We start from the raw sequence: 13,991 nt of genomic DNA on the forward strand, positions 1-13,991 counted from the left end.
CCCCCACGTGCACCTACAGACCTTACCGGCCCTGTGTTGGCCTCCCTGGGGCTGTGTAACAGATGAGCCTGCTTCCAGCTCTGTCTCTGGCCCTGCCTCCTGGCTGTGCTTCAGGCCTGTGCTGTAGGTAGCTGCCTGCTGGATGGACTGCTTGGATATATGCAGCAGTTTGTCACCTGGATGCACCCGTTTCACTACCCCTGGTACCTGGGACTACCATATCGGCACCCAGCTCTGCCCACTATATTTAGACCCAGTGGAACCGTGCCCAACTGCTAAAGGAAATACCAACCTTGGGGTTGGTTGTGGATCCAGTATCAGCTTTCCTATGGAGCCTTTTCCTTTTCCTACGGCCTTTGGTGTTTCCTGAGACGTGCCATTTTCAGGAGCTGATGGTGAGGTGAGAAGCTGTAAGAGGTATCTTATGAAAAAAGAAGAAAAGTTGTTGGGACTGATGAAACTTTTCATACCTTCCAGCTTGAGGGCTTCTGAAGTGAACAGGAGAATGGGTCTCTCATCAGACCTTACCTATGTGTGTCCTTAGAGCTGGGATAACAAATATTCATGTTATCAGGGTATGGAGGTGACCAACAACCCTCATCTTAAAAATCAGCTCTTAACAACAACTTCTACTTTGCTCATCCTTTGTGAAGATAAGCTGTTTCCACATGCAGTGAGGTATTTAGTCCTTACCTTGAAAGGGAGGTCCAAGAGATGAAATTTCTTGCTTGAAGGATATATTTATTGAAACAAAGGAACAACGATATATGCTAGTATATGATTTTGGTTCAGTTAATTTCATTTGAGTTCTTTTGCTTAGCTGTATGAAGAAAATAAAGAGCTCTAGAGAAAATACATTCGGCACACCGTATATTTAGATCTGATGTAGAAATCTCTTTCCATTCTTTTTTTGCTGTTTTGTTTTGATTCTCTGTGGTTTCTCTGTAAATAGGGCAGAGATAAATATTACGGTATTGTTGGGTCTTTTTAATATTCTCTGGGACCTATTCAATCAGGTTGTTGGATAATTATCTGAATCATGTTGGCATATTGTTATCTCTGAATGTTGAAAGAGAAAATACATCTCAATAGTCCTAATGCATTGTATCTGTTTTTACACAACAGTTAATATATATCAGATAACTGTATCACATAAAACAGAAGCACAATAACAAAACCAGAACTTTGTAGGAACTTTGAACCTTATGAGGGGTTTACCACATTGGGGTAGTATGAAGGCCAAGAAAAATGGGAAGAGATCTATAGAAATCTCTTTTAAGGTATAATTTTTCTCCAAAATAAGTTACAGGGTTTTTCACATAACTTGCAGCCAGGGCCTATATGGCACAAGCAGAAGTGTAGGTTAAAGGTGGCTGCCCAGTAAGGTCGTCATTAGGTGGAATTTGAGAAGGAAGATTTTTTGGGTTTTTTTCTGAGTTCAGTTTTGTGTGGTAAAAAGAGCAGCAACATTTTCAAAATATCATCTTTTCACTTAAGATTATCTTGAAGTTGTAGGGGAGACCCCAAAATAAAGAAGGGAAGTCGGCAAAGCAAACACAGGTCCGATCAATATGATTACTGCTGCGTTTCTCCTTTATTCTGTGTAAGATGGCAGGTTTTATACGCTCTATATAGTTTACAGCTACAGATACATTTTCATTGGTATATGGCACAGGGAAGAATGCAAACACTTCTTGTTTAATAAACTATTTAAGGTAGCTACTATGTTGATACCAATTATGATACTTACTAACTACTATGAAACCCTTTGACCCTTAGCAACACCTAAAGTGGAATTTCTAAATGCGACACACTCTTGGCAGTGAAATTTCTAACTGCGCCACAACCTCTACAGGCCTCAGTGCCACGGCCTAGAGGCCTCAGCAATTATGGCTCAGTCTGGATGATTCAGCTATAACTTTTCTCCTACGTTATCTCAATATCATTAGGCAAGAATCATGGAAGTTTTATTTGATAGTTATAAAATGCAAGAGCAGCTGTCCTCTGCATCATTCCGTAGAGTATTAAATGTTGATGAACTTTAATATTTTCAGCGTATTTAATTTGCTAATTGTACTATCTTTCTTTTTTCTCCCAGGTCCTCCAGGCCCCCCTGGAGGTATAAGAGTAGAAGACATTAGAGACACTGCTGTAGCACTTACCTGGAGTCGTGGAACAGACAATCACAGTCCTATTTCTAAATACACTATCCAGTCAAAAACCTTTCTATCTGAAGAGTGGAAAGATGCCAAAACAGGTAAGAGTAATTCCAGAAGTAATAAAGACAATAAGTTTTAAAGTATGATTGTTAGAAAGTTTGAATAATCAGATAGTAATCACAGTAGAAGGAAACCAGGGATGCTATTAATGTCTGCTGCAGGTTTACTGTCCTGTCAGGGTCTTGTCAACACTTTTGATCCCAGCATTTGGAGGGCTTCAACTGAATATTAAGAAATACAGAAAAGAACTGGCCAGAGCTGCTACCTGGTTTTTTGCCTCTTTCCTTGTTGTCTGAAATATTCAACATCAAATACTGTAATCATAAAAAAATTTTTACAGGATAATTTGGATGAAAAGTGGATGTCTTCGTTTCTGTATTTGTTATGGAGAAAGCTGGTTAAAATTGTCTGCTTTTTTCTGGGAGCAGACTAAGTTCCAATTGTATTAAAACTGGCACCCCTAGAGGAAACATAGCAAAGATTATCCTTCTAACCACTGGATGTCGTCATTGTGCCACAGAATTGCAGTTAAAGAGGAACCTACCTGAGCACAGGACATGCTAATGTAAATTTTTTTTTTGCAGGATTTAACATAAAAGCATAAATTTTAAAATATTTTTAATCTACTAGTATCTCTGAATGTGTCATGAGGGATAGCATTGTCACAAGCTATACAGAATTTTCCTATCAATATGTTTCATTATCCCACACAAATTACAACTTAAGTGCTTTCCTGTGGAATTAAGATATCACATACTCAGCATTTCTAGATACTAAGAATATTTATAGTTTCAGTGGTGTCTTCCATTTAGGTTTTCACTTGAAATGACAGGTGTGTAAGAAACTGAAAGTCTGTTACATTTTTTAGAGTAAAAAGCTAGATATAGTAGGCCTTCTGTCTTATATTTTTCTTTCAGACTGTGTAGTATGTGTAGTTCTCTTATAAATGATTGCCTCCATCAGTCAGCACTGATATTTCCAAGTATTTTGGAAAATAAACCCAGAAGGTTACCCCTTCTTATCTCTTATGTCTTGTTTAATGGCTTCCATAGAATAGATTTCTTTGAACTTTAAAAAAAAAAAAAAATACAAAATTACAGCTGTTCAAATAACTGATTATTTGGTTCAGTAACAATACATGCAGGAGGGAGCATCCCTTTAGACTAGCCTCTGCTTTTCTCAGGATAAGTTGATTTTATTTCTTATTCATTCTGTAGTTTTCAATTAAAGACAATAAGGAAATTTGAAGAATTTCAGGTGGCAACTGATGTTGTTTTGTTTTGTGTCTTACTGGAACTGGAAATGGAGGTGTAAGAGTTAACATAAGTGTTGGTTTCAGATCTTCATTCTGTTTGATTCAGAGCAGAAACTTGAAGCCACTCTTCTCACTTCACCGGAAGATTCCCCACTTGTAATGTTATAGGCATGATGGGATGAGCTTCTCTGTATTTCTGAAGTTTTCTGCTTTCTCAGAACTGCTGAGATAGCCTTTGAGACATGCAGTCAGACTTTGAATCTTACCCTAAAGAATGCTGAGTGGGATTTACATCTTGGGTGGGACAGGGAAAAGTCTAGGTTGTTGAATTCCTTTTTAAAGATGCTAACACAAAAGATACATCTTTATACATAATTAATTTCTGAAAAGTTGAAAGTAACTATTCTGGTGTTTTCAAAATCCTTACTTTTTCATTTGAACCACACTTACAAATTTTGATAAATAGATGATTCCCTCAAAATAGGTAAAATCAGTATAATAACCATCATTGGCATCACTGCAAGCTTTTACATAATTGCTGAGCTGCTCCCGTTTTGATTCAGTGTTAACTTCCAGATTGATGAAGCATGATGAACAGTCTGATCTGTCACCAAATGTTTAGGCTCTCAGTTAATGCTGCTAATTTTCAATGTGTGAAACAAGAAAATATACTTTGGCATTGCATTTTGGAAATATTGTTATTATTGCTCCTAGCATTATTCTCTAAACCAAATCATTCATCTCAGGTTTCATAATACTGAGTGTGTTATGTGAAAGAAGCTTATTCTACTTCACAGTATGGAAATATGTATGAATGGATTATGTAAGAAGTTGTTTACATTTATGTTGCTCCTTCCAGTTAAGGGGATCAGATTCTCATTGTGCCAAGTGTTCATAATTGTTCTGGGAGTCTGTGGGGCAGTAAAATTAAATTAAGAGATCAGATGTCCAGGAACAACATTGAAAGAATGTTAAATTTATATCCCAACTTGGATGACGTGGGAGGTTTGCAATAGCTTTACTGACTAGATGGAAAAATAATTTGAGTAAGGATGAGGGAGGGTAGTGGGCAGGTAGAAAGAAAAATAGAAAGTGTGTTCCTTTCTCCTTCAGGACCTCACTTTGGAATGAAATTTAATGGTGATTAGGAAGAGGGAAGTGGTGTCACATCTAGTGCTTACACTGTTGTTGCCTGGCTTTTTTGCAGGCATTGCATTTGTATTTTGATGCCAAATCAGCTGCCTTTCCAGTGGAGACTATCTCAGTTCTTATCCTCCTCTGCACACAAGACTAATTTGACAAACATTTCTCATTTGTATATAAATGAAAATCCTCTGTTTTTCCAGAGCTGCAGATAGCTATAGAAACAACTCCTATTGTCTGTGAATTGCAGACAGTCATGAGTTACTCATTTTATTTATCATGAAGAAGCTCATCCTTATGACAATAACAACTCTTTTCACAGGAATTACAAGAACATTTACCTTTGTTGATGAGAACCAGATAGCAAGTTATAACATGCTCACTAATTAGGTGCATCAAATTAGGACCACATTTTATAAACCACTCTTCATCAATTGATTGAACCCTACATGTCTAGCCCTTGTCTGTCCATGTAATTTATTTTACTGTTTCTGCATTACAGATTTCTCATTGCATTTGTCTGTAGATAAAATGAAATTCTACAGTTACAATATGTAATTATTAAGGAAATCTCACAGCTACATGTACTAGTTCACACCCAGTTAAAACTTAGAAGTCAATAAGGATTTATCCAAGATAGTGTCATAGTTTCCAAATTCCCAGTCACTGCTGTGGGTACTCCTTGTAAAATGTGATATTTTACAATGTCAATTTTCCTTTAGTTGTCCATGTGAGGTTGCAGAATGGTGCAAGTTTTGTCACAATCAACCACAATGTGGCTGACTTAAGTGTGAAAATGCTGTTTTCTAACGCATTTAATCTTTTTTTTTTTTAGACCCATCAGATATTGAAGGAAATATGGAATCAGCTACAGTGATCGATTTAATTCCATGGATGGAGTATGAATTCCGGATAATAGCAACAAACACTTTGGGAACAGGAGAACCCAGTATGCCATCACAGAGGATTAGAACTGAAGGCGCTCGTACGTAAACAGAAAATGTCAGGTTTTTTTAAAATGTGTTTCTTAATTTTTTACATTTGTGTTTACCAATTCGGTAATTTTAGGTTTTACTTTAAAAACAGGAGTTTATAAGATCCAGTGTGCAGAGAATATATTTTCAGCCAGTACTACAAATTGTAGTAAACAAGTACCAAAGTATGAAGATGTGACAGCATCAAAGCAGACAGAAAAGAAACATCATGATGTTTCTCTGTTCAAATTTGTCTCCATTGCTGAAGCATAATCATCCTGCATCTTTTAGAGATCCCCCACTGTATCTGTCTGCTAGGCTGTGTGTGTATGAGTGCATGCACATGTTTGGGACCGTGGTTCAGGATTTAGGTAAAAACATTCATGTATTTAACAAGGAAAATGTCCATTTGCCACTTGGTTTGTATTCTAACTAAAGAATACATGACAGGATGTGTGTTCTTCTACTGGATAGTGCCAACTTTCTGTGATTGCAGGCTTGGTCTGGTGTCTAACTTCATGTCAAGTGTGTGACATTATCCAATACAATATACTCTCTTATCAGTCTGATTGCTCAGTGTTAATAACTCAGAGCATATTTAAGGATATTCTTTAGGCTTAGGCACATCCTTTTTATAATGAATTCTCCAAAATGAGAAATTAGATGTTACTATTCCAGATAATACATTCTAATTTGACTGTACAGAGGAGACAGCAGTGTTCTAGGGGGTAATGTATCACTGCACAAAGACTGTATCCTACAAAGCCTGTATACCACAAAGTAGCACTGACTTGCAATCTAAATTTCTTTACAATTGTTTACCATAGCTTGAGTTTTGAAACTAGTAATGAAAAACCAAAGTGTGAAAACCAGCTTCTGCAATTACACCTGCTAGGTCGTAAGTTTGATTAGATAGTATTTTCAAAATAAAATGTATTTGCATTGTAAATTTCAAAACATTCATCAAAGACAAATTTGGTCCATTAAAATTTTGTTGCTTCAGGAGAAAGAAAAGAAATTGGTTAAATTATTTTGGATAGGGAAGGAAAAGACACAGAATTTTAATACTAAAGTAAAAGATAATCACTGCCTAGAAAATTGACTACTAGCATCATGTGTTTTATGACTCAAGAGCTACATTTGAAGGCCCAAGAATCTACAGGAGAAATCTACACATGCTTCTTTGAATGCCTGGTGGACAATAGACATTTTTGAAATGTTAGAAAAGACGCAGATAAGGAGGGAAATAATGCTAGCAGTTGGAATAGGGGTAGTGTCCTGCAGTTTGCAGTGTGCCATGTTCATGGCATTTTTGTAGCCTCCTCAAAAATGGCATACTTTCCAGTTTTGCAGCAGGATGTACTTCTTTAGCAAGAAGTGGTCTGTTTAGTCTGTTGTCTGATTCCCCAGGCACAGCACCATGCTCTGGCAGACTGTGAGACAGTTTTTGGCAAACCATGCGAAATGGTAATGTAGTCTTCTTAGGCATCAGCCAGCGCTTCTTGTCATGACAAAACAGGGTATAAATAATTTACAGTTTGCAGATTAACTTCTGCACCCAAGTGTGTTTTCTGCCAGGAGCTGGAATTTGTTATAAGCAACAGTAGGATTTGAGTTGCACAGTCGATGTCAAGGGTACTACAGAAGCAGTATGCACAACTGCATGTGCATTTTCATGTAATTCTGAAAAAGGTAAGTAACAAACAACAAGCCATGTCTACATATTGTAGTTATTGTCAACATTTTCTGTGTTAAACAGCAACAAACAGTGCTGTGTCTTTGTTGCACTATGTGGGTGACAAATAATGTCTGTTACACTTAAAGTTGTCAGTATCTTTTTCATTTTTGAAGTCTCTCTTCTGGTAGATAACTAATTTCAGTAACTTACTAGCATGCTAAGACTGTGTGCAGTGGGGTTTTTTATTTTTAATGAAACAGCTTGCTTCATCAACATTTCACAGTAATTTCTTGATATTCAATGTATCAAGATCTAGTTTTATATATTTTAGCTTCTGGATGCGTTAGAGTAATTGTCTAAGTATAGTTGTTTAAATTAGTTACCTGGTCTTAACAGAGACAGAAACCTAGGTTTAATGTTTGAGAGAATGAGGAAGATTCTCCTGAAAAGAATGACTTGTTGGCCTTTAAACAGTCAGGTGTTTTCTGTTCTTTGGCAGCCTGTCTATCTTCTTTGACTACTTAAACATTCTAGCAACCCTCCACTTCTAACATAGCTCTAAAGCTATGTTTTTATAATAGATAGTGTGACTACAAGGTCAAGTAACAAACTCCAGCTTTCTCTCAAATTGTCATACATATATTCAGTCTTGATCTCCCCTAATTTGTTTACAGAAGAACCAGAAATAAATAATGGAACCATGATTGAATGCTGATTTCAATTTCAAATTTATTTTTACATATTTTTATCATGTCTGAAAACATTAGTTCTGCTCTGCTTTGTGATCCTCTCTGGCTGACCCTCAGGGAAGGCCTCAGCAAATATCTTACTCACATAGCACTTGAGCACTGTGACTCAGGCTTTCACTGATTAGTGGAGAAAATGCCTGATCCTATTCAGAATTTTTTTTGTGCAAAGAACACATTAATTTAGGTAGGGCATAGCAGATAGCTCATTGTATGTAGCTGATAGCACATCTGAGGCGTGTTTAATGCCCTGTAGGTAGGGTATCATGTCCTAAGTTTTCAGTGTTACTTTGTGTGTCCATATTGAGCGAGACAGCAGATAAATACACAAACACCATAGGGGATAACAATATAATCATTCCACTTAGTGCAAAGAGTCAGAGAGAAATGACAGTATAGGAACGATTTATAATGGAGTCCTTGAAAGTATGCTGCTTTACCACCCAGCTGTGCACCAATGACAGATCAACAGATCCTATTTCATTACACAGAATATCAGTGTAAAATGCAATTAATAAATTTTAAAGTGGTATGCTAGTTTTGCTTAGGTACATCTACCCATACTGAACATGACTATCCAGAAGACATGTGCCACTAATCTAGAATGCAATTAGGCTGCCAGTGCTTCAAAGATAGGGTTTAACCTTACACATGGCAAGTAAATCCATTGAAGTAGATGGGACTGATCGCAGTGTGTTAAAGTAATGACACATGCAAGTCCATGGTGTTTGAGCCCTTGGCATACCAACATCTGAGAAAGCTCAAGAACAATACACAGTGTGCTTCTCTTAAGATTTACGTGAAATTTTCCATTCCTGAATATTCAATTAAATATTTGTAGATCATACAGGGGAGAAGGAAGAATGATTACTAGCTATGGTTGCAGCTGGCACATTTCCTGAAGCAGTAGCTATACATTAGTCTTGGCAGATTGCACAGCATCATTACATTAATTGTGTGTGCCACGTGTGCTCACTGGCCTTACAGCTGTCTGCTGCATATTTTGTAGTAATTTTTCTTGTCTCTTCTGTTTCACTAGCTCCTAATGTGGCTCCTTCTGATGTCGGAGGAGGGGGTGGAAGCAATCGAGAGCTGACAATAACATGGATGGTAAGTATTGCGCATGTGAGGTGGCATGAAACCTGTAATATCTTATATCTGATGTTGCTCCTCCTGAAATGTGTGGATGGTTTGTCTCTGGGTCTTGTGAGAAAAGGATTTGTACATAATATATAGGTTTTCAGACGTTTCTCATGAAAAATACATGAAAAGGAATGAGGAAGAGAGTACCTTAGGGGTTTATGTGTTGGACATTTCTAAAATATCATCTGAAACATTCTATACCAAAGAGATTGAAACATATACTTACCATGATAATGCATCATTAAAAGCAGTCTTCATTCTATTGCTATTGAAGCAATGGTTTTGAAAACTTACCTATACTGTGGATATAGGTAAAGCAAACGGGGAAAAGAAACACCAAGATATGAGGAAAGCAAAACTGCAGCACAAGACAGGATAAGGATTTATAAACTGAGTTGCATAGGCAAAAGTAGCATGGAAGAGAGAATAGAAATCTACTGCAGGGTATTTGGAAGCTAAGGAGAAGAAATAAATTTAAAAAAAAAAAGTTGGATTCATGTCAGAGCCTATCAGTATCCAGGAAAAACAGAGTTCCAGCAGCATTACCTCTGGCAAAGAAAGATGGTTATGTTATACTTGAGAATATTACCAAATTTATTTTCTGTTGACCTCTCTGTTCACTGTCATAAGGCTATGAGATACAAAAGGTACATTATACCATTTGTCTCATTTGGGGAATAGTTGTTTCATATGTAAGCAGCTGTTACCTCTAGGAAGAGTGCTTTTTATTGTGGGAAATAATGTAAAGATGTCATAATTCCAATAGCATGTATTGTTGTATAGGGATTCTCCTTATGAACATGCAGATTTTAATCCATATGCATATTTTCTTCTTTTTGTACTTGGAATTGATCATATATCTGAAACTTCTCAGGTATGGCAGAAATAGCCAGCCATATCTTTGAGCTATCAGATTTGGGCATTCCCAGCTGTGTTTTGTTTGGAGATTTGGGGGGGGTTTTTTGTTTGTTTTTTGACTAAACACAAAATATTTATTCAGTCTTCTGAAGTATTTTAGCAGTGAAGAAAACATTTATAAGTTTCTGAAAAAGAAGGTCCACACTTCTGCTACGATATGTTGGAAAGGTTGTGTCTTAGTTCCCCTAATAATAGGTTAGGAAGTAAAATGTGTCCTAATTGGCTTAATTCTGGTCTCTTATTTTTGAAAAGCAAAAGAACACACACAATGGACAGGTGCAGAAGACCTAGATTATTTTATTTCACAAGATTTTCTTCTAAAAGCTTTAACAAACTAAAGAGCTGCTTCTTGCATTGCATGTGAAGACTGGTACTCATGGCATTTCCAACACAGTGGTAACTTGGCTGTGACCAAACTAAACAAAGAAAATATAACCAGGAGAATAGTGAGTAACGCAAGATCAGAAGTACAAGATCACTTTAGTATTTCCTGTACACACAGGCACGTTTATATTTTCATTATTTCTCTTACCTAATGTTATGCTTTTCATATCTGTTCTGAGTGGCTCCTTTAATCAGACAAATGAAATATGGCTTCAGATATTTATTTCCCAAGAATCTTCTATGCTATGTCTAGCAAGGGTTTTTGAATAGAGACTGTAGATTCATGGAGTCTGACAGACAACATTATATCTATCTCTAAGGCTAAGATAAAAATATATATTGATTCCCCCAAATGTGTTGACATTTGCATACTACTCTAAATAGTCCTTAATTAAGAAGAGAAGAACAAAATGTGTGGCAGGTTCACATGTTGCTGCCAACCCCTTTTCAGCTTCTGCTATGATTCATAAGCCCAGGTTGAATGAGACAGCCAGAGATGCAATCAGAGCTCTTCTAAGACTTGTTTTGAAAGAGGAACTGAGAAGGAGAGGTAGGAGTGGCATGCCCATTCTTCCTCATTTTTCCCTATTAGTCTTTCCCTGTCCCACTTTCTTTTTCAAAGTTTTCAGTGGATTCTACAAACTATTAACTTACTTATACCTACTTATTATGTGCAGCCATTGGAGGGAAAGCCTCTTTCAAACTTCATATAAGACCTTTCAGAATATCATTTTAAGTGCAAGTCCTGGCTTTTCAAAGTTTGCTCTGGCTGAAAATCATTCTGAGGCTAGGGCCTCATCCAGTCTGCTTACTTTGGCATATGAGATTGAATTCTGGTTTATTTTAAGCAGCTAGTTACAGTGATAGATTCAGAAGATCAGCTACAGCGAGGTTTCGTAAAACCTTGCTCAGAATATCTCCACACATTGGCTGAAGTGCTGCAGTAGCGGGCAAACACCTAAGGAGAGCAATTAGTCTGTGTCACTGCTCCAAGACCTTTGTCTCAAGATAAGCTATTTCATCTCTGTGAGGTTTCCATTAGGGAAAAAGGTGATGCAGGAAGCTTATTTTCAAAGAATGTTTCTGGTCAACCTCCTAATGCACAGATAAATGATTTGGTTTTGGCTGGTTGGGTGCAGTGTCTCATAGCTGTGGTAAAAGCTCCATGGACTGAGAAGGGATCACTGAATGTAGAGCATTGGTAAAAGAAGAAAAATCCATGATGGCAGATTGTCTTCCTTAATTTCGTACTTTCCAGTACTCCAGGTACAAGAAATATTTTGGATAAGTACCTTTAATGCCTGTACTGAAAGTGAGAGTCGTTTTACTAAAAGATTTACCTGTTAGAGGCTAGGCAGTCTAAATCAGCACTGGATCTCCTCCATCATCAGTGAAAAGTGGTAGCAGGAGTCATTCTTTGAATGTGTCCATCTTTCTTTATCAGCTGTGCCAGTTGCCTAGGTGACAGACTTTCAGTAAATTAATATAATTTAGCCCAGCCACATAGATTTTCTCTTCACTGTGATTCTTTTGCAAGAATGTCTATATCCACATACATGGACCCATAGACTGGCATAGTATGTCTCTATTATATATCTGCTATGCCTCATTCCATAGGTCGTTTTTGCTGGCTACAGCTGTTTTATTACACAATTATTCTTGGTTTCTTTCTGTGGGAGGTAACACGATGTGTGTTACACTGAGTTCAGATGAGGAAAAAAATCTTCAAATGTTTTCCTAGCAAATACTGCAGATCTAAGAGGGCCTATTTTAAAGGAGGTGGAAACAAGGCATTGAAGGCAACCAGGACAAAATGGAGGTTTAATTCAGTGTTTTTAAAATGTACATATCAATGCTTTATGCATTATTTATATTTCATTCTAGACCTAGCTGTTTATCAAAAACTAACGTTTTTTGTCTCTACAGCCTTTGTCAAGAGAATACCACTATGGCAACAACTTTGGTTATATAGTGGCCTTCAAGCCATTTGGTGAGAAAGAATGGAGAAGAGTTACGGTTACTAATCCTGAAATTGGCCGATATGTCCACAAAGATGAATCAATGCCACCTTCAACTCAGTATCAAGTAAAAGTGAAAGCTTTTAACAACAAAGGGGATGGGCCATTCAGTCTCACTGCTGTAATTTATTCAGCCCAAGACGGTGAGTAGGTGTTCCAAATGAATTTTACACTGTGGGTCTATATTAGCACTACCAACATCAGTAGAACTTGGTCCTTGACACTGATTTGTATAGTAGGATGCATCTTCAGCAGGGAGGGTGTGCATTGCTCACCCAAAACACTTGTTCTGAACAGCCAGCTTCTACCTTCTGCTTTCTGTGTGATGTAGAGCACTTGGCTGTACTTGCTGGCAACAAGCAATACACAGCAGCATTCAAGATTCTTCACACAGCTTGTTTAAAGATTTAAGAATATAGGGAAAGAAATTCTTAACTTCACAGTGGTTACCTAAAACATTTAGGTCTTTATTCAGCAATGTCTCTGTGATCTTAATGCATGGATTTGGCATATGCCTAATTTTTTTCTTCTTAACAGACCGCACTAAAGGCTAGTATTTTAGTAGATCAGTATCAGAATTTAGCCCAAAATTGTGAAGGAATGATAGTTCAGTTGTATCTAGTTACATTTCCAGCATGTTTAGAGTCTCATATAATTTATCCATGTAACATTCTTCATTCTGGTTTGCATGTTAGAGCTATCAAGTGAGTAATTTAATAGAAACCTCTTTCACATTCCATTAAAATATTTTTCTTAATTCTTACTGTACTTATTTCACATGCTGTGATCTTTAGAACTGAAGTTTAAATGACATTTCCAAACTTAGCAGAAGAGATGATAAAGTACTGGAAGAAAGTTTACCTTAAATCAGAAGAAATATATACATCTTTAATTGCGTTATCATCACTCAACCACATAAAAAAATGTGGTTTATTAATTTCTGCCAGAAACCCTAAGAATTACTAGTATTTTTCTTTCCATAGAGGAAAATCTCCTTCACAAAGTCAACAGATGTAGACCAAAGAGCCAAGAGGAGGGATATGATAACAGAGCCACATTCTCACACTTCCGATTCTGTTCTGTACTCTGTGTACTTTATGGAAGATTTATGTTCATGGTTCACATTAGCACTAATGGGAACTTCGCTCACAAATTGGCCACACACAGAGAAAAGACAGAAGAGTCCTCAACACCAAGCTGGCTGATGAGGATAATACTAATATTTTTTCTCAGGAAAGCACACCTTAGGAAATCATCTTCAACAGCTGCTGCAGCAACACAGAGGGGTTTTTTTGCAATTGTATAAATAGTTAGTAAATAGCTGTGGTGTAATGAAAGCAGTATCTGTCAAATAACACTTAAGTATCCATCCTTGCTCAGAGACTTTATCAACAACTGACTGATAAGCTCCCATGTGTTATGTTAGGATTATCCATACCATGTCAGGAGTGGCAAGTGTGTTTGTATGGTCTCTAAGTTCAGGAACATGGTCGAGCCTAGTAGCTCAAAAAGA

The 13,991-nt window shown here is 37.1% G+C and overlaps 1 protein-coding gene across 1 annotated transcript in view; it reads left to right on the top strand.

The window, feature by feature from the left end:
* The window catches only part of CNTN1 (contactin 1), a 200,348-nt gene that overhangs the window by 161,582 nt on the left and 24,775 nt on the right, over positions 1-13,991 (top strand). Inside the window, exons 17-20 of the mRNA XM_066183095.1 lie at positions 2,099-2,257; positions 5,453-5,602; positions 9,055-9,125; positions 12,387-12,621. Coding sequence (XP_066039192.1) covers positions 2,099-2,257; positions 5,453-5,602; positions 9,055-9,125; positions 12,387-12,621 — 615 coding nt within the window. The remainder of the gene's footprint in view (positions 1-2,098; positions 2,258-5,452; positions 5,603-9,054; positions 9,126-12,386; positions 12,622-13,991) is intronic.

Source organism: Chamaea fasciata, unplaced genomic scaffold (genome assembly GCF_029207755.1).
Source record: "Chamaea fasciata isolate MVZ Bird 193981 ecotype frontalis unplaced genomic scaffold, bChaFas1.0.hap1 SCAF_5, whole genome shotgun sequence".
In the NCBI taxonomy this organism is placed as follows: Eukaryota; Metazoa; Chordata; class Aves; order Passeriformes; family Sylviidae; genus Chamaea; species Chamaea fasciata.